We start from the raw sequence: 19,802 nt of genomic DNA on the forward strand, positions 1-19,802 counted from the left end.
AGAGTGGAAGTTGTTGCTTTGTATCTTATTTTTAAGGTAAAGTACCCACGACGTAGGTATTTGCTAGAAAGGATTCAGACTTTGCTTTTCTGGCCAAAGATGTGCAAGCAGGAGGCCTCAGCTATAGACATAAATCCTCTTGTTTTACTGTTTCTCACTGCTTCACCCCACACCCAATTTCTTCCTCTCATCCTCCAGGCCTACAAAGATCTCTTTGGTGTAGGGGGCCACATTTTTGGTTTAAATTTGTCCAAGCAATTAAGAAGCTCCCCAGCATCCCAGCCTACCTTGAGGAACGAAGGCAGCACTGAAGTGGGGGAGTTCCTGAGGGAATTGAGGCGGTGAGCCCCCCACAGGGCCATCCCAACAAAGAACACAGCTCCTCTCAGCAGGGCTGCATCTGCCATGTAGGATCTAAGGACAGCGGGGAGGGAAGAGCCAGACCATGCCACAATTATTTCAGCATACAAAGTCAATAGGAATATGCACTGTCCCAACAGGAACTCCCAGCTGTTACACATCAGGGCCTTGCACAGCAATGGACAAACATGAAAAGCAGCAAATCATTCACCACAATTTTAAACAGAGGGAAATTAAATTCAGAAATGCCCTAAATGAGCACTTCAGCAGCATAACTAGAAAGGGAAATTATTTCTAAGCACCAGAACCTTCAGCTTGTCCTACTGAGCTTGGTGACTTCCCATCTGTCTCACTGGGCCCTTAGTGAGTCCCCTGGATCTGCAGGATCCTCCTCCCTTACCTGTCCTCCATGATCCTGCACATGTTGTAGATGGCACTGTGTCCCAGGTGAGTTCCCAGCAGGTTGCGCATGAGCTGCAAACGCAGAGACAACACCTCAGTCCCCAGCTGGTAAAACACAGCACCCAAACATGGACTTAGCTGGCCATGCTTCTGGAGAAAACGTGTCCTGCCTTCCCCAAGGCAGGACAGGAGCTGTCACAGCAGCTGGAACCAGGGGAGAATCCCACAGACGTGACACAACTTGCACTAATGGGAAGCTGATCCCTCAGCACTTCAGAAGTTTTAATTTTAATTCTCTTAAAACCAAGCTGAAACTGGGGGCAGGTGTGCCCAGGTATGTCTGACACTTCATTCAGGAGTGAATTGAGGAAAGCAAGCAGGGTTCCTGACCTTCCAGCAGGGCTCACAGAGCTCCTTCACGTTGATGGTGCGGCACAGGGTGATGATGAACACGGGCAGGTTCTCCGAGGGCAGGCAGTTGTAACAAACAACTGCATCCAGGACTTGCAGGGAAATCTTTGGGAAAGGGAAAGACAAAATGGTTGTACACTTCCCTGTGAATCAACCAGGTCAAATCCTCACCTGGCACACCCAGGAAATCTTCTGGAAGTCAAAATGGATGAAGATATTTTGGGGTTTTTTTGTAATTTTTAAAAAGCATTGTCAATTCATTTAACAAATTGATTAATGCTCTGTTTGCTTTGGAATAAATTACTGGTGTATGAGATTTATTGGGTTACAAATAACACAAAATTGCATCAGCTCTCTTGAAAGATGAGAATAAACCCAGAGTCTGATGATCTGATTTTGTTTGTAAAAATTACAAAGAACTTCAAAGAGTTCCGCAGTACTAAAAGAAACTTAGACCACTGACCTCTATGTCCATAGATGATGAAGTCTGAATGCACAAGAGGCAGATCTTGCTGTTAAGAAAGAACATTTAATTAGAATTGTTTGCTCCACATCATTTTAGGCAAATTACAAAGAGCCAGAACAGTCATGTTAATTGCCAGGCTATTTAACTCCTCACTGCCCTTCCTGGGGCAATGTTGGTGACAGGCCAAGGGACACTGAGCTCTGCAATCTCCTTTATAAAGTCAAAGGGAGACTTAAATGCAGCTCACATAATGCAACAGCACAGACCCTTGTGAAACTAGCAATGCAAACAGGCCCACCCCATGGAATGGGAATGGGAGAAGCACATTTAGTTAAACTAAAACAGATCAGAACATCACAAGAACTGAAAATCAAATATTTGTCAGAAATCACCTAGGATGAAACAGATTCAGATGGGGACAAAAAACATCCCAGTTGTCTGTGTATTGATCTGCAACTTTCTTTCATTTGCCAGGACTAAGCAGGTAGGAGTTAAGAAAGCCAACTTACTGGACCATGTCAGCTACGTAGTCTTCCAGATAGCAGCTATTGAATTTCACCAGGTTCACCAGAACCAGGAGGAACTCAGAAGTCAGCCCAACATCCATCCACTGCAGCACAAAATCAGCTAAAAAAGGGAAAAAACCCGTTACCTTCTACCCAGGAATGACACCACTGCCTTTTTCTGTTATCACTGGGTGGCTGTGCCTGGCTCTCTTCCCCCCAGACCGAAGAGGGGCTGGGACAATGCTCACCCAGCTCCTCCTCCAAGTAGGTGATGTAGCGCCCGTTCTCCGTCAGAGCCTTGAACACTTCCAGCCGCTCGTGCAAGTCCTCATTGGAGGGATAATCCTTAATAACCTTAAAAAAGTGGGCTCTGAGGATCCCCAGCCTCTCACCCTTGAAATGAAAAGGGAAGGGGTTAAGGCCTGGACATTGGCACGGTACACCTCAGTAATCTTCATGCTTTAAATTAGCTTTTTGTTGAATCACTGCCTACTCCCTTCATAAGCACCCACCCCAGCTTTCTCAGAACACTGAGAACGACAACTTTGGGCTGATTCAGCCCCATGTTTGTGCAACACGTTGGGAAATCTGAAGAATTCCTAGTGTGCTGAACTTGGCCAGGCTAGAAGTGTCTCACACAGAAACTCCTGCATACCTGAAACATCAAAACCAGCTGCAAACTGGGACTAGAAGGTCTGGGCAAAGACCACATATAATCTGCTGAATTATGCTGAACTTAACCCAAAGTATTTCCTCTTTCTCAAGAGCGTTACCCCAAACCAGAACAGCTCTCTATGAGTTGTATGAAAAGTTTTGCTACGAGGTCAAGCCAAGACTTAAAACTAAAATGCTTCCTCTTCTCATTTACGAGACACAACCAAAATTACAAATATGAACCACTGCAGAAAAGAGCTCCCCGGTGCTTTTCCCATTTCCCCCTGCACAAAGCCCAGTGTAGGTCAGTGTCCCCTGCCCCGTGGGGTTGCTGTCACCTGTCCCTGGACGATGGACTTGAGCAGGTGGAGCACGGCGTGCCTGGCCTCGGCGGGACGCTCCGGCTGCAGCATGTCAGCCACCACCTTCCACACGGCCTCCACGGCGTGCTGGGAGCACCACAAACACCAAAACCAAAGCAAAAGCGTGAGGCAGGAAAGCTCAGCTCCTCCAGGATCTCCAGCCAGCAGGTCACAATGAATTATGGCAATCCATGACTAAGACCCAGGGGTTCCACGTGCGGAGTTCTCTGCTCTGAGGGACACTCACCCACCTGGTCACAGACCAACCCCAGGAGACACCAAACCCAGCCCTACGCCCCAGGAACTGCAATGCCCCATCCCACACACCCTGCCAGTGGGAATATTTGTACAGAAGCCTTCAGCCAGCTACAAGATGAGTTCTAAACCAATTGAGGATGCTTATTAACCAGCCAGGAGATAAGGAAACCTCTCTAAACATCATCTCCCATGAGCTGTCCTGAAGATCCCCAGCATCCTCCTTCCAGCATGGTCCAGGAAGCCCAACAGCTCCATCCCCTCTGCTGCAGAGCTGGAAGGTTGGGCAGACTAATTCCCTTTTACAGCACAAAGCAGTCTCTGGGATCACCCTTCTAAAATCTTTCTAAACAACAGGAGTCCCTTGCGATAGTCTGAGAGCTGCTGCTGAAATTTCCATTCTTCCAATTCTCACTGAACACTTTGGAACTCACCTCTTCAATTTTTTTGGTTTTTGCCACTTCACAAATTTGACTGATTGCTCGTATCCTGTTACTCAATCCACACTCTATGCTCAGTTCCTGGAAAGAAATGGAGAAATAAGCTAACGGTTTATCTTACCAGAAACACTTATCCATTTCTCCAAGGGGAAAAGGAATTCTGGTCTCCTTCTCCCTTTTTTTTTGCATTTTCCTCCTTGTGTGCCAACTATTCTGCTTACAGACTTGTGGTACCAATTACTGGAATCAATTATTTTATTTTTCATTTCCACAGAACTGTAAGGTTTTCATAAAACAGAAACAGTTCCCAGCTTGTGGAAACTGCCACCACAGAAACTCCATCAAGCTCAGACTATAAAAAACCGAGGGGTCAGGGAAATAGCCTGTAACCCAACACAACAAGTATCTCCAAAGTATTGAAAGAGTGAATAACTCAAATGCTGGAGCTGCAAAGCAGGTGAGCTCTACACCCAGTTCACTAGAGAGTGAGTTGAGAGATCAGGAGAGGGAATGATGGAGAGGAACTGAGGGCCAAAGAACCCAGGAAATGAGCAAGCCCTCCTGATCCCCTCAGCTGAGGTACCCCAGGCACTACCCCCACCTTCACTCCACTCAGTTCTCACACCTTGAGTATTTCTGCAGTGATGATGAACTCTGTCTGCTTGCCCTCCGACGACTTGGAACTTCCCCGGGATGTTCCCAGCCCCAGGAGGTTCCTGAACTTCTCCTTCAGGCCGGAATCCTTGCTCTGAGGTTTTGCCATTGCTGCCCAGCACTGGGGCCCTGCAAACACAGAACAGGGCTCTGGTAAGGGAGGCCCACGGGGAATGTTTCAGCAGGAAAACCCCAAAAACAGCATCACACCAGGCTTTTCCAAAGAGCTTGGGTGCCTTGAGCCTTTTCAAACACGGGAGAAGCCCAACACTGGGGAAACACAAGGAGCTTGTGCTGCTCCTGCCTTCAGCACCTGCATCCCCCATGGAACACGGGGCCTTTGGGATACCCTTTCCTGGGAGCCCTGAACACCCAGCCCACCACACAGGCTGATTTTTGCAGCATGTCCATATGCACACACTTTTTGGAGGGTGTGAGCTGGACACTTGTTCCCAAAGCAAAGGCCAAGCACACCGTGCTGTGCTGTCGATGTGAAAGTGAGGAAGGACTCACAAATCTGAGTGCTGCAACGTCCAAGTGCTGCCATGGCAAGGGAGAGATGGGGCAAGAACAGGGATGGCATTACAACAACAACAACTCCAGAAACTGCCTCCCCCTGCCCGACCCACTGTCCCTTGGGGACCCTGGCCCTGGGCACACGACCCTGCACAAGCCCAGAGCCCCGTGGACATCCCACAGCCCTCCCACAGCCTGGCACAGCAACCCCTGCTGCTCCTGGGGATGCACCACACAGCCTGTCCCTGCATCCCGGGGGACATGCCATGGGCTCCTGCTCAGTGTCACTATGGGACATGCCATGGGCTCCTGCCCAGTGTCACCATGGGACATGGCATGGGCTCCTGCCCAGGGTCACCATGGGACATGGCATGGGCTCCTGCTCAGTGTCACCAGGGGAAATGCCATGGGCTCCTGCCCAGTGTCACCATGGGAAATGCCATGGGCTCCTGCTCAGTGTCACTATGGGACATGGCATGGGCCCCAGCCCAATCTCACCAGGGGACATGGCATGGGCTCCTGCCCAGTGTCACCAGGGGACATGGCATGGGCTCCTGCCCAGTGTCACCAGGGGACATACTATGGACCCCAGCCCGCCACCCCCGGGGACACACCGAGCCCCCAGCCCTCTGTCCCCAGGGACACTCGGAGCGCACCGCCCTGGGGACCCCACAGCCCTAACCCACCCCGGGCAATGGCACATTGTCCCCCCGCGACCCCCGAACGAGCCAGGACATGCCACATGCCACCCCAAGCCAGGACATGCCACCAGCGCTTAGGGGGACACACCGCGGGTCACACCCAGACCCCGACAAACACCCGGGGGTCCCAGCGCGGCCCCCCGCACACACAGCGGGGTCACAGCACGGCCCCGAAGCGCGCTCCCCTGCCCGGTGCGCGTCCCCCGCCACTCACCCCGAGCCCGGCCCGGCCCGGCCCGACCCGGTCCCGCCGCCCCCGGCCCGCTCCGCTCGGGGCCCGGTGCCGGCCCCGCCCCGCGCTCGCCCCGCCCGTTCCGGCGGCCCCGGTGCGTCCCGGGCCCGGTAGTTCGCGGGGCCGCCATGAGCGCGGCCCGGCCCGGGCTGCGGCGGCTGCGCTCGGCCGGGGGCAGCGGCGGTACGGGCAGGGGATGGGGGACGGGCAGGGGATGGGGTACGGGACAGGGGATGGGGTACGGGCAGGGGATGGGGTACGGGCAGGGGATGGGGTACGGGAGAGGGGATGGGGTACGGGAGAGGGGATGGGGTACGGGCAGGGGATGGGGTACGGGACTGGAGTGGGGTACGGGCAGGGGATGGGGTACGGGACTGGGGATGGGGTACGGGGCAGGGGATGGGGTACGGGACTGGGGATGGGGTACGGGCAGGGGATGGGGTACGGGCAGGGGATGGGGTACGGGACTGGAGTGGGGTACGGGACAGGGGATGGGGTACGGGACTGGGGATGGGGTACGGGAGAGGGGATAGGGTGTGGGACTGGGGATGGGGTACGGGACAGGGGATGGGATACGGGCAGGGGATGGGGTACGGGACTGGGGATGGGGTACGGGACTGGGAATGGGGTACGGGACTGGGAATGGGGTACGGGCAGGGGATGGGGTACGGGACTGAGAATGGGGTACGGGACTGGGAATGGGGTACGGGCAGGGGATGGGATACGGGACTGGGGATGGGGTGCGGGACTGGGAATGGGGTACGGGCAGGGGATGGGGTACGGGACTGGAGTGGGGTACGGGCAGGGGATGGGATACGGGACTGGGGATGGGGTGCGGGACTGGAATGGGGTACGGGCAGGGAATGGGGTATGGGCACCAGGCCCCAGCATGGCTGGGGACAGGGGCTGGGTGTCCTTGTCACGTCCCCCTTGCAGCGAGGGATGTGGCTGTCCTGGGCTGGGGATGCACCTCCAGCAGCCTCACCTGTGTTTGGGACACGTGTCCCCATGGTGCGACATGTGACCCCACTGCTGTCACCTGTTGCCACTTGTCTCGCATGGCTCTGCTCGGGGCCGGGGGATGTGCAGCACTTGGGTTGGGACTAAGGGCAGGGAACCCGTCCTGCTCAGGGTCCCCTGGGTGGCTGGTGGCACATGGGGCTGGCACCGAGCTCTGTGACAGGTGAATGCAGCTTTCCTGAAGCCTGGAATCTCTCTGCCATCCCGTGCAGGGAGCCAGCTGCAGGGCACGCCCGTGGTCCCGAGGCAGAGCAGGAGGAGGAAGAGCGTGGCCATTGCCTACGAGGGGCAGGGCGATGGGACCGAGCCCCGGCGGGCGCGCTGGGAGCCGCCGCGCTGGCGGGAGCAGCTGCAGCGCATCCGCCAGATGAGGAGCAGCAGGGACGCTCCCGTGGATGAGATGGGAGTGCACAGGTGCTACGACAGCAGCGCACCTCCAGAGGTAACGGCGGTGCCGCGGGGAACGGCATCCACGGGGAACGGCATCCACGGGGAACAGCATCCTGCTGCCAGCTCCAGCAGGCACAGGAGGACACAGCCTCCCTCATCCTCCTACTGCCCCTGGATCTGTCCCACTTGGGATGTTTCCAGGACAGAAACTGGATCAGGACTCTGGGCTGGGATTGGTCCCAGATTGGTCCCAGAGGATGTGATGAATGCGAGGGGCAGTGCTGCCTTATGGAGCTGGCTGGCAGGACGTGAAGCCGTGTTCCTTTTTTCCTTAAAAATCTCTGTAGGAGTCCAGGGAAAGTATCCAGCAGGGTGGCTGTGGAGTGCAGAGGAATGTGGGGAGCACCCAGGGGCAGGCTTGGAGGAGCAGTGGGAGCCACTGGAGTGGGAATGTGGGGATCTCAGAATCCCAGAATTGATAGGGTTGGAACTGACTTTGGAGACCAGCTAATCCAACCCCATGGACTTGGAGCAGCAGGAGCCTCTGGAGTGGGAATGTGGAGCAGTGGGACGTGCTGGGCTCTGAGGGAGGGCTCTGGAGGACACAGCTGGACAGCCTTGGCACAGGGAATGCTGTCCTTGCTGCTGGATACTGCCCTGGGCTTGGCTCCCTGGGGAGAAGGATGAGCTGTGACCCCGGAGCCAGGGAGCATCACACGCTCTCAGCCACGTGGGCTGGCAGCTGTGGGACCACATGGAAATAGCTTCTCTTCCCTGGGGAAGCTGCCTTGTTGCTTCCAAGAAAAAGTGGACGTTGTAACCCTCAGCTCCTCACACCGTTTCTTTGTATCCTGAGATTATCCTGCTTCCACACACGCAGGGATTTTTCCTGGTGCACCTTGTTTTGTAAACTTTGCAGGAGAGCTGGAGGGAGGATTGTGTCCCATGTTGTCCTGGGTCATTTTGGGTTAGTTGCATCATCCTCCTCACTCTGGTGGGATGGAATCACATCTGGGAAAAAAGAATTGGGAAATAGGAGGTGATGGCCTGGCTAAACCCTGTGTGGCAGCAGCAGAGGAATTCCTGGGATTTTTCCTCCTCCCAGTCTCTGTCATCCCAGTTGTTCACATTTGGTTCCCTGAGGAGCTCACTGGAGCCAGACACCCAGTTCCTACTGAAGCCTAGCAGGAAAGGGTTGGGATTTTCAAAAGCTGCCTAGAGCAGACATTGCATGAAGAATCATTGGGTGTTTGTGCCCGTGCATCCTGTGGCTCTCCTGGGAATGCCATCCTCAGGAAAAGCTTTGTCCAGCCCTTTGTGGCTCATCCACTGATGTCTTTGGAGTGAGATCCCAGCAGACAGAGCTGCTCCCTGCCCTTCACAGGTACTGACAGCTGAGCTTGAAGGTGTTTTCTTCTCCCTTTATTGTGTGGTGGAATTAAAAGCTTGTGGATTATTCCTGTTGCAGCCTACCAAGCTCTTGGAAGCTGAAGGGTGGGAGCACACCCTGCACTGAGGGTGGCGCAGAGCTGCTGGATGCCCCCAGGCTGTCTCAGTGTCCCCTGTGTCCCCAGGTGATGCGCTACCAGGTGCTGCTGGCCCTGATGCTGTCCAGCCAGACCAAGGACCAGGTGACGAGTGCTGCCATGCTGCGCCTGCGCCGGCGCGGCCTCACCGTGGACAGCGTGCTGCAGATGGACGATGAGAGCCTGGGCCAGATCATCTACCCCGTGGGCTTCTGGAGGGTGAGTGTTGCTCTGGTTTTTTAAGGTTTCCTAAGCTTTTTGATGTTTACATTCTTGTAACAAACCTTCTCACACGCTTTCTGTAAATAACTCATCGTTTTGGGTTTTTTTAATGCAAGAAGAGAAATTTGATGGATTCTTGGTTTGTCTAGTGTCATTGGAGAGGTGGCACTTTCACCCTCCAATCCACTGTCACTTTTAGAAGTCTATAAATGTTTGAGTCAAAAGTTAAAAAGTCTCTTTTTGCCTTGAAAAGAGCAGTGAGTGCACGTTGTGTTATTTCGTGTCCTGTAGTGACAGGTGAGTGCAGCATTGCCCCACAGGAACCCCCTGTTTCCTCCTCTCTCCCCTGGAGTCAGGCTAGGAGCTGGATTTTACACCAGCTTTGGCACTTTGTGTTGCCAGCAGGATGGGATTGTTGGCTGCAGGGCCTGGAGTGTGCAGGGGGTTGGAGCTCCCAGCCCTCAGCATTTTGATTTCATGTACAAGTCCAGGCTCTGTCTCCTGCACAGCTCCCATGTGTGGCCTCACCTCGCTCAGGAATGGTTGCTTTCCTGGTCTGTGTGTCTGTTTTCCCTGTGCTGGAGGGCAGCTTGGACTGTGTGCCTTTCCCCTTGGTTTTGCAGAACAAGGTGAAGTACATCAAGCAGACCACGGCCATCCTGAAGCAGAAGTACGGGGGGGACATCCCGAGCACTGTGGAGGAGCTGGTGCAGCTGCCAGGAGTGGGGCCCAAGATGGCCCATCTGGCCATGCACATTGCCTGGGGCAGCGTGGCTGGCATAGGTAACCTGCACTGTGCTCTTCCCATCCCTCTCCTAACCCCAGCCCATTCCCAGGCACAGGGGAAGCACTGCAGCCCCAGCAGCCTGGGAAGAGCCCTTTGGTTCAGTGTCTGCAGAGTGTCTGGCTGGGGGAACCATGTGGCAGCCACTCACTCGGGGAGCTGTAGGATTTGAGCTGCTGCTGTTCCACCCCAAATCTGATAGCAGAAATTCCCAAGGGAGGTCACAGCCCCGGGGAGCTGGTGCCAGATAGGGCTGGACCATCACCTGCAGGTCCTGGCCTGGGGCCCCTGGGGACAGAGGAGTGTTCCAAAAGGATGTGCTGCTTGATGGAAGAGCCCTGGGAAAGCCAGGAGGAGCGAGTGGGCGGGAGCTGGATGCTGCAGCCCCTCTGGTGACTGTCAGCTGGACAGGCCGTGGCCCCTGCCCTGCTTCCAGCAGCCCTTGGGGTCTGTTGTTCTCCTGCTGTGGGGGAGGGAAGTCCAGAGGCAGCCAAAGCAGCCAAGTGCTTTCCAAATAATTGTGTGCTGGGTTTTGATTTGGGAGGCAAGGCTCAGTCTTCCTGTTTACAGCAATTTCCTGGGTTTTGCCCAATTAGCCCCAGAGACAGGTTTATCACCGCTGATCTAACAATAATACACTTTGCACTCAGAGCTTTTGAGCTCAAAGCACATTATAAACACTGCTTTAAGCCTCCCAAGCCCTCTCTGCTGGTGGGTATTATGAAACGTGTTTTCCATGCGGGCAGAGGAAGGGGCAGAGATCACAGTTTGCGTAACTCAGCTGAAACCCGGGGAGGATGAGAACGTGCAGAGGGGATGGGGGCCAGGCCTGTGCCTGCTCCATGGAGCTGGGGAGCCTTGGGAGAGGCTGGCTCAGACTCTGTGAGCCTGGGGAGAGACAGACAGACACCCACCCCAGATGGGTTTGGCTGCAGGCCTGGGAAGGGAACGTTTGTTTGTTCTTGGAGTGAGCCTGCCCTGCCCTGTGCTCGCGTCCCAGCTGGCTGCTCCTGCTGCCCCAGGGGCCTGGGGGCTGTCACAGGCAGCTGGGGCTCTGCTCTCTCCCTTCAGGTGTGCCTGCCCCACCTAAACTCTGGGCTCTCCCTCCCCAGCTGTGGACACCCACGTGCACAGGATCTCCAACAGGCTCCAGTGGGTGAAGAAGGAGACCAAGAACCCCGAGCAGACTCGGGTGGCGCTGGAGGAGTGGCTGCCCCGGTGAGCCCCGAGCCCCTGCTGGCTGCAGGAGCCATGTCTGCACAAAGCCCTGCTTGGGGCAGTGCCAGGGACTGCATTTTGGCTCCTTCCTCCTTCCAGGGTGGCAGTAGCTGCAGGTGTTTCTCCTCTGCCAGAGCCACAGCAGCAGCATCTCACCTGCGTGGTGGTTCTGTGCTGTCAGACAGATCAGTCACCACCAGTGGAGCTCCTGTTCCCTGATTTTTGCCTTGCCAAGTTTACCATGACCCAGGCCAGGTGCATCAGCCCAGGGCTGGATTTTGGCCTTCCCTGGTGGTTAATGCTCAGTATCAAACACCAGCTGGCACAGAGGGACATCTCCACACCTGGCCCGTGCCTGAGCACAGGCATTGCTCCCCCCCAGCCCAGCAGGACCAGGGAAGGCTGGGAGGGCTGTTCTAGCAGGGATCAGCAAGGGCTGGCAGGGCTGGGACTCACCTCCAGGAGGAACAGGCAGAAGGGGAAAGGGATCCCATTAACACCACAGGCTGTTCCTCACCCCTTCCAACAGTGCTGTTTGTCCCCTCCCTGCAGGGACCTCTGGAAGGAGATAAACTGGCTCCTGGTGGGCTTTGGGCAGCAGACCTGCCTGCCCGTCAGCCCTCGCTGCAGCCAGTGCCTCAACCAAGACATTTGCCCGGCTGCCAAGAGACTCTGAGGGATCATCCAGCCTTGGGAGAGCCACAAAGCTGCTTGGGCTGAGCCCTGCTAAAGCTGGGCCTGGCACAGGGCTGGCAGTGTGACTGCAGGGGACAGGAGCCTGCTGCAGCAGCTCGAGGGAACAGCCAACTCAGCTCTGCAGAGGAAAAAGGGGCTTTGAGAGGCAGCAGTCCTGCTGGGACAGAGCTGGAGGCTCCAGCCTGGGTGAATGGCTGAGCACGGCCCAGCTGTGCCACTCTGAGTCACTGGAGAGAAAAGCCGAGTCCTCAGGGAGCTGCTGCTGCTTGTAAATACTTGTTTAATAAAGGTGGTGAGGGCTTTTTGCACCCACGAGGTCTGCTGGCATTTGTGTGACGCTGGCTGAGGGGAGGAGGACGGGGGTGACCTCAGCAGGGCTGAGCCATGGCAGCCTGCCCTGCCCTGCCAGGCTGGGAGCAGGCAGCACACACCTGCCCAGCCCTGCCACGCCAGCAGCTGTGCTGCCACCAGGACAAGAGCTGGGCCAGGGCACAGCCAGGGTGGGCAGCAGCAGGAATTCCTTCATGGGAAAGGCTGTTAAACACTGGAAGGGCTGTCCAGGGAGGTGGTGGAGCTCCCATCCCTGGAGGTGTCCAGGGAAGGCCTGGACGTGGCGCTCAGAGCTCTGGGGATGGACTTGACGATCCTGGAGATCTTTCCAGCCTTGGTGATGCTGGGATTCTGAGGTGCAGCTGAAGCCTTCCCAAGCCAGGAGCAGAGGATGAACCTGCAGGAGTGAGCCCTGGCTCCTGGCAGCAGCACAGGGCAGGAGCTGGGCCAGTGCCACTCTGTGTGCGCCACCAGGGTTACAGCGGCTGACAGGGACAGCACCACCCCTGCGTTTTGTTCTTCAAAGAAAGGGCAGTGCTGACTTCATTGTGGAGCTTCAAAGGCGTAATTCCAGCTCCTCTTTAAAGAGGAAGCAAAGTTTACAATGTGCTGGAGGGCTGCAGTTCCGCTCTGGGCTCCCTGAGCCGCTGAGGAAGGAGCAGATAAGTGCTGGGTACATGGCAAACCAAGTTTATTACTGACATTACAGTGTACATACGGGTTTGCAATGCTGCTGCCAGCCTTAGACTTTATTGATTTTTCTTTTCCAAGTTAAATGTACAGGAACTGAATAATTACTACTGAGCTACAACAAGATGTCAGGAACGCAGTAATGCTTCAACCAGGAGCAGTTTCCTTGGACTAACAGATTCAGATTTGCGATCTTACCAACGCGGATTTGCACACCTGATTTCTTTTGACCTACATTCACCACTACACAAGGTTTTTTTCTTCCCCCCCTCAACTCCAGCAGCCTGGGATGAGCAGTGGGGTTGACACCAGGTCTGTGCTCCCTGATGTGCACCAGGGTGTCCTGGCACTGCTCTGCCCTGCACAGCCCGGGCGCTGCCGGGGTTTGGCGACGCGGGCACAGCGTGGAAAAGAAGGGCTCCTTCCAAACATTACCCAGAGAGAGAAGACAGTATTTGGGGGGCCAAAAAGAGAGCAGGTAGCTTGAAGTGGGATGGGGAGGAGGTGTCTTGTTAATGGCAGAGCCCTGAGGGGAGGCAGCCTCTCCACTTCCCCCATGTCCTGTCTCGTCACCCACAGCCAAACACCTGCACCAGCTCCTCTCCAAAGTCATTCTTTTCAACCTGTTCAGCCCACCAACAATCCTAAAAGATAACTTTCATAAAGAGAACTCGTCTCCTTCACCCCTGAGGCTCTGCACACTCTCCTGCCAGCAGCATAAGGCCACAGGCACCGGCTGCTGCCCAGGGGAGCCGACCACCCTGTGCTGAGCCCCAGCCCGCTGCTGAGGAGAGCAGAGGATGGCATAAGGCACCTTTTAGCTCCACAATTTGGAAATTCCTCAGGAAATCCGTGCAGAGCCGTTCCCACACCCGCAGCACAGTGCCCAGCCAAGGGCTCCATCCCAGAGGGGCTGGAGTGAGGCAGGGCACAGCCACAGCTCTGTGCTCACACCTCACCCACAGCCCGCTGATCGCTGCTGCCTGCCCTCAGCTGGGAAAAGCGGCTCTGTGCTCCCACTGCCTTCCCACAGCAGGGCTGGGATCCTCTGGGGCAGGGGAGGGAGTGGGGCAGCCCCTGCCCTGCCCTGGGAACCCAGCTCTGCTCCCTGGCAGCTGCAGCTCAGCCGAGTCGCCTGCACTCACACAGCCAGAGGCAGCAGTGAAGAGCTCAAGTGGACTTCATCTGTAGTGCTTCAAAGGTACAGCCTGAATGGCCAGAGCGGCTCTGGAGGAGGCCAGGGGGGCTGCCCACCCTTCACACCAGAGCCTGCTCCACCTGCAGCCCCAGGACACCCCACAGCTTCAGAGGATGTCCTTCACACGGTGACACTGCTGGGCTGGGGACACCAAACCCAGCCCGGTGGGACCTGGACCAGCCCCACTCCCCAGCACTAGAGCTGCATCCCTGTGCTCCCTCCTGGCAGCAGATGTTGGGTCAGCCCCACTGCCAGCTGTGTCCAAAGGGCTTTTGTAGCATCTCGTGGTGCTCATCTTCGTGCTCCTCCTCCTCCTGCCACATCCACGGCTGCAGGTGGGGAGAGCTGTGCCCTTGGGGCTTGGGGTTTGCTTTCAAACCCACCCTCTCCCCTCTGCAGAGCTGCTTGGGGTGAAAAATGGGCTTTTACTGCCGGGACAGGAGCTGCTGGTAATGGGGAGGTTCCTAAACTAACTGGAAACACATGGGACTTCATAAAAAAAACAAAAAACCAACAAAACAAATGTTTTTTGCTTCAATAGCAAAGCCAGCGAACAATTTCCAGCCACAGTCCATTTTCCCATGGTGGGAGCAGCTAATGCTGGGCACGGGGAGCTGGGGAGGGGGTTCCTGGCACCCCCACCATGAGCCATGAGATGTCTCCATCCACAGGGGCACAGAGCATCCCACGGGGCGCAGTCTGGGACACCCACAAAGCCAAAACACCCCACATAAAAAGTAAAAAAGAAGTAACAGAAGCCTAAATGCTGCAGGTAAGAAAGAAGAGTTAAAATTCTTCCAGTCCTTTCTCATAGGAACGGGGACGGCAGGCAGCCGGAGCCAGGCTCAGAGCAAGCAAGAAAAGGAGCTTTGGTCACATTTTTCTTATGAGAATCGCTGGTGAGTAACAACAATAATAATAATAATAATAACAACAATAATAATAAAAAATAAAAATAAAAAGGGCTTTAAAATACGCCTCGTAAAAGCAACCAGTGAAGAGCAGAGCACAAAGCATCTCACGTGGACACCGAGGGACAGGGCGTAGGCACCTCAGAAAGGTCCGAGCTGGGCGGGAGGGGAGCGGCCAGCAGGGCTCAGAAATTGCTGAAAATCTCCCGTTTCTTGTTCCAGTCCATCTGCGGCGCTCGCTTCTTCACGCGCTTGGCCCTCACCTTCTCCTTGGCCTCGGCGGCCGTGGGGCTCAGGCTCAGCCCACTCTCCTCAAACGGGTCCTTCTTGTCCGTGTCACCGTCCTGGAAGGGACAGAGCTGCCAGCGCTGCCAGGCGCTGCAGTGCCCACAGCCCCAGGGCATCCCCAGGCTGCAAACCCCCCAGCTGTGCCCCATGGCATCCCCAGGCTGCAAACCCCCCAGCTGTGCCCCATGCCATGGCACTGCAGTGCCCACAGCCCCAGGGCATCCCCAGGCTGCAAACCCCCCAGCTGTGCCCCATGCCACAGTGCCCACAGCCCCAGGGCATCCCTAAGGCTGCAAACCCCCAGGATCACCAGCTGTACCCCATGGCATGGCACTGCAGTGCCCACAGCCCCCAGGGCATCCCCAGGCTGCAAACCCCCCAGCTGTGCCCCACGCCTCTACCCCACACCTCTCCTCAGAGAGAAAAGCAAGGCACATCTTCCCAAGAATATTTCTGGGATTCACATTCTCTGAAGCCGTTTGTTGTGCCCATGTTTGTGCCACAGCAGAATGCAGCACGGAGATTGTTTACCCACAGTGAGGGTGTTCTGTTTCCTTGGCTAGCAGGACCAGGGGTGTGTGTGTGTGTGTGTGTTGGGACTGTGGGCTGACAGTCACGAGATTTGGGCAGTGTGTGCGGACTTGAGAGCTTGGCAGATTCAGTTTTAGATGTATAGAATAATATAGTATAATAAAATAATTAATAATATAGTATAATAAAGTAATTAATATTGTATAATAAAGTAATTAATAATATCGTATAATAAAGTAATTAATAATATTGTATAATAAAGTAATTATTAATATAGTATAATATAATTAATAATATAGCATAATAAAGTAATTAATTAGCCTTCTGATACCAATGGAGTCAGGTGCATCATTCTCTCCCCTTCACTGGGGGCATCCCAGGTGCCCTGGTGCCAGGTGTGGGTGAGCACACACACCCAGACAGAGTGCACAGAGCCTGCTGATAACCTGGGCAGGGCTTCCCACCAGTCTGAGATAACAGAGCCAGCCTTGCTGGGCTGAACCGAACCAAAGTGAGCCCAGGAGACCCCCGGGGACTCAGCCCCAGGGTGTCCCCATGGCAGGAGGGCTCCAGCACAGCCCCTTTCCCACCTCTCCACCCCAGGGACTCTGCCTGGTGGAGCAGTGGCCCTGCAGCAGCCCAGGGGTGGCTGGGGGCACAGCACAAGGCTCCCCAGAGCACAGGACCCAGCCTGATCCCCAGGGCAGGCATTGCATCGGGCCATGCATTATTCAGGGCTCTCAGGGAAACGGGCAGGTTGCAGGCGCCTGCCTGGCACAGCTGGTGCCCGAGAGGCTCTGGGTGCTCAGAGAGGCCACCTGAGCACCTGGGGCTGGCACACTGCTGCTCCCAAGGGTCCTGGGGCAGGGGACAGCGTGGCAGAGACCCCACAGGGCACCTGCATGCAGACTTTGCCCTATTTGTTGCAGGACCTTGTGCTAAAGATAAATTTCTGTGCACTTTGCAAATCCCCGCTTCTTCTTTTAAGAGGAAAAAACCTGCTAAATTATTAACGCCTGAGAATTAACGCCAATCTACGCCTTGTGTTGACTTTTGGTTGCCACTTCACCTTGCCCAACAAGTTTTGCCCCTTTCCAGTGCTGAGCCACACCACAGAAACCCCTTCAGCCCAGCCTGCCACCAAAAACAACTCCTCCCCTCCTTTAAACACTGCGATAAACTCACTGTGCTCAAACTAAAAAAAAAAAAAATTGGCTTTTTTTTCATTTTAGCCTGTCCTGCTAGCAGGTCTCGAGCCTCACAGCTGTGTTCCTCACGGGTTCCCAGCCTTGCTGTAGCTCATCAGTGTAATTAGCTCAGATCCCAAATCCTGCAGACATCCCTTCACCTCCCAAACTATCCAAGCAGGAATCGCTGCCCAAGGAGCTGCCAGTGAACCCCCACGGTGCAAGGGATGAGAGCAAAGCCTGGCTTTTGGTTGCTGGGTGGGCACAAGAGAAGCCAAGTCTGGGAGATAAACTGAAACCTCCTCACCACACAGCACTGTGGGGCAGGACTGCCCCCACACCAGGGTGGGGAGGGGACTGGAGGTGTTTGCTTGGGGTTTTTACCTCGGATTCCTTCCCAGGGCTCTGCAGGTCGCTGTGAGATGAAGATGTGGATCCCCCATTCAGCTGGAGGAAAGGAAAACGTCAGTGTGGTCTGTGCCAGGCAGAGCTAGCCACAATAAACCCCCAGGGTGGGCTGGAGGGGAGCCTGCAGGGAGGGGATGCTCCTGCTGGGGGGACCCTGGAGCCCCTGGGATCCCAGCAGAACCGCCCAGCCCCAGGCAGAACTGGGACACTGCCCCTGCTCCTCTCTGCCTGGCATCAAATGGGGCTCAAACTGGCCTTGTTCATCCCCCAAATTACAGCTGTAGTGGGCAGGGATTAAAACCAGGCAGCAGTAAGGCTGAGCTAAATGAGCCTTGGGCACTTGGGCATCCAGGTGGGAGCCAGGGCAGCCCCTGATCCCTCCTGCTGACCCCAACCCTTCCAGCTCTGTCTCTGTGGGGCAGGGCAGGACTCACCTGGGTCTGTGCAGATCCGTTTGTCATGGGCTGGGGCGGCACACCTGCACACAGCAAACACAGAGCCCACGGTCAGCACCCTCAGCTGCCCCAGCAGCCCCTCCTGCCACCCAGCCCTCCTGCTCCTGCCCACCCAGCCTGCTCATCCTGTCCCTTCACCTTGTGTCTGCTGCTCCCCAGCCCACACAAACGCCTCTCCCCCCTCCCTGTGCCCTTCCAGAACCACATCCCTGCCAATCCCCTGAATTCACTCCATCTCCCCCTTTTGGGCAGAGGAAAACACCTCCCAGCAGGAGGACCAAGTAACCTCCTTCTATAGCCACTATCCTGCCCCCCCCCTTTTTTTTTTTGACCATTAGTTCTTTTCCATAAGTTCTTTAATCAAAAATCTTAAAAGCCAGCCCAAATACCTTCATCAAAATCCCCGTCATGGTGGTGTCACAGCAGTGTCTGGCACACAACCCGCTCTCCAGGCACTCTGGAATTTTTTTTTTTCCTCCCTTCCAATGATTTACTCCAACAATAGCCCACACAATGGCAAATTTTCTGCATTTAAGCTGCCAGTCACCACGATCAAGTCACTGCCCCAGGCATTACCGTGTCTCTGTCCCAGACTAACAGATGTGTTAATTGGGACAGGATTAATAACTGAATCATGTCAAGCATGGATGCTTTCCCTCGGGACTGCTTGGGGGCTGCATCACTGCAGACTACAGGAATTTCTGGGGCAAAGCAGAAAAATAAATCTAAATTGTGATTTTGAGAGTGTGCTGGTGCAAAAACCTCCGTGTGGCTTTGGGATCCTTAAAATATTTTATTGCAGTGAATGCTTAGAGTAGGATAAGCTCTGGGCAATGAGCATCAGAAGAATCAGCTCACACAGATGTTTATGTCTCTGGTATCATAAGTAGCTAATTTTTAAATTATTTAAATGAAAAGCTTCAGATGACAAGGAATAGAAAAGTGGGACCAGACTTCAAAACCAAATTAGGCATATCTAGAAATGCCCAATCTAAAAGCCACTCATTGGGTTAAAGGCTGGGGGGCTCAGGGTGAGCTGCAAAGCTTGGGAAGTGTCAGTCTGAGGTCAAAGCAGGTCAGTTCAAGAGGACAATCATTATCATTTCCTCTCACCCTGCAAACAGCAGGATTCACCAGAGCACCTGGCAGGTGCCAACCTCCTGCTCCCTGGGGAACGCAGGGCCTGGAGCCCCCAGCCTCCCTCCCCAGGGCTCTGTCCCCTCCTGGAACAAGGGCTCCTTTGTGGCAGTGCCAGCAGCCAGCCCCTGCTCCTCCTGGAGCATCTGACACCCTGTGGCTCCCCAGCAGGGCCTGACCCATTTCTGGGGACAAATCTGCCCATTGAGCATCCCAGGGATCAGATAAGGAGCAGCTGTGCTGGGAAACAGAGCTGCCCATTGAGCAGGGCATGGGCCAGCCTGGGAGCTGGGTCCCCTCCCAGGCAGGGCAGCCTGGGCAGGGCAGGAGCAGCTCTCCCTGCCAGGTTTCAGCAGCCAGGAGAGCATTCCCGTGGAGCCCTGCCCTCTGCACAGGACTCTCCAGTGCCCACGAGCAAAGAGCAACCAGGGAACCACAGAACCATGGAGTGACAGGGGTTGGAGGGGAGCTTAAAGCTCACCCAGCCCCAGCACGGGCAGGGACACCTCCTGTTGCTTTGATTTTTTAAGGTTTTCTAAGCCTTCTGATGTTTACATTCTTGTAACAAACCTTCTCACACACTTTCTGTAAATAAAACTCATTGTTTTGCATTCTTTTATGGAGGAGGAGAAATTTGATGGACTGTAGGTTTGTCCAGCGTCACTGGAGAGGTGGCACTGTCACCCTCCAATCCAGGGTCACTTTTGGAAATCCATAAATGCTGGAGTCATAAAATAAACCTCCCTTTTCTTCACCTTGAGAGCAGCAGTGTGTGCTCGTGTTCTTTCGTGTCCTACAGTGACACCTTCCACTGGAGCAGCCCTGGCTTTGAAAGGTCCCCCCAAACCCCAG

General features: G+C 55.2%; 3 protein-coding genes across 18 annotated transcripts in view; 1 reads left to right on the top strand and 2 right to left on the bottom strand.

Moving 5' to 3' along the window:
* TSC2 (TSC complex subunit 2) overlaps positions 1–6,002 on the bottom strand; it is a 32,369-nt gene extending 26,367 nt beyond the window's left edge. For 13 of the 14 annotated variants that reach the window (XR_014616561.1, XM_084216774.1, XM_084216772.1 and 10 more), the window contains exons 1-10: positions 5,942–6,002; positions 4,482–4,639; positions 3,851–3,937; positions 3,138–3,248; positions 2,394–2,538; positions 2,149–2,266; positions 1,637–1,685; positions 1,153–1,278; positions 761–834; positions 288–414 (exon numbers count right to left, since the gene is read on the bottom strand). Coding sequence is in view for 13 of the 14 variants with exons in the window: in XM_084216774.1 (XP_084072900.1) it covers positions 288–414; positions 761–834; positions 1,153–1,278; positions 1,637–1,685; positions 2,149–2,266; positions 2,394–2,538; positions 3,138–3,248; positions 3,851–3,937; positions 4,482–4,619 (975 nt within the window). In the remaining variant the exon portion in view is untranslated. Of the gene's footprint in view, positions 1–287; positions 415–760; positions 835–1,152; positions 1,279–1,636; positions 1,686–2,148; positions 2,267–2,393; positions 2,539–3,137; positions 3,249–3,850; positions 3,938–4,481; positions 4,640–5,941 lie in introns of those variants that run through there. The other variant, XM_084216775.1, reaches the window with a different exon arrangement.
* Positions 6,003–6,044: 42 nt separating this feature from the next.
* Positions 6,045–12,761, top strand: NTHL1 (nth like DNA glycosylase 1). Of its 2 annotated transcripts, none has more exons than XR_014616544.1 (6): positions 6,045–6,142; positions 7,192–7,421; positions 8,944–9,114; positions 9,741–9,900; positions 10,973–11,119; positions 11,672–11,806. XR_014616544.1 is itself a non-coding variant. In XM_084216539.1 (6 exons), exons 1-6 carry the CDS (start codon positions 6,088–6,090, stop codon positions 11,793–11,795), a joined length of 846 nt encoding a protein of 281 aa, XP_084072665.1. In that variant the 5' UTR covers positions 6,045–6,087; the 3' UTR covers positions 11,796–12,761. The 2 variants fall into 2 exon arrangements, 1 of the variants encoding a protein (XP_084072665.1); XM_084216539.1 differs by having other exon boundaries at positions 11,014–11,119; positions 11,672–12,761.
* A 118-nt stretch (positions 12,762–12,879) lies between these two features.
* NHERF2 (NHERF family PDZ scaffold protein 2) overlaps positions 12,880–19,802 on the bottom strand; it is a 31,812-nt gene continuing 24,889 nt past the window's right edge. For both annotated transcript variants that reach the window (XM_084216537.1, XM_084216538.1), the window contains exons 5-7: positions 17,793–17,836; positions 17,335–17,397; positions 12,880–15,288 (exon numbers count right to left, since the gene is read on the bottom strand). In XM_084216537.1, coding sequence (XP_084072663.1) covers positions 15,130–15,288; positions 17,335–17,397; positions 17,793–17,836 — 266 coding nt within the window. In that variant the 3' untranslated portion in view covers positions 12,880–15,129. The remainder of the gene's footprint in view (positions 15,289–17,334; positions 17,398–17,792; positions 17,837–19,802) is intronic.

This window comes from Fringilla coelebs (assembly GCF_963513975.1).
Source record: "Fringilla coelebs genome assembly, chromosome: 16".
NCBI classification, from domain to species: Eukaryota; Metazoa; Chordata; class Aves; order Passeriformes; family Fringillidae; genus Fringilla; species Fringilla coelebs.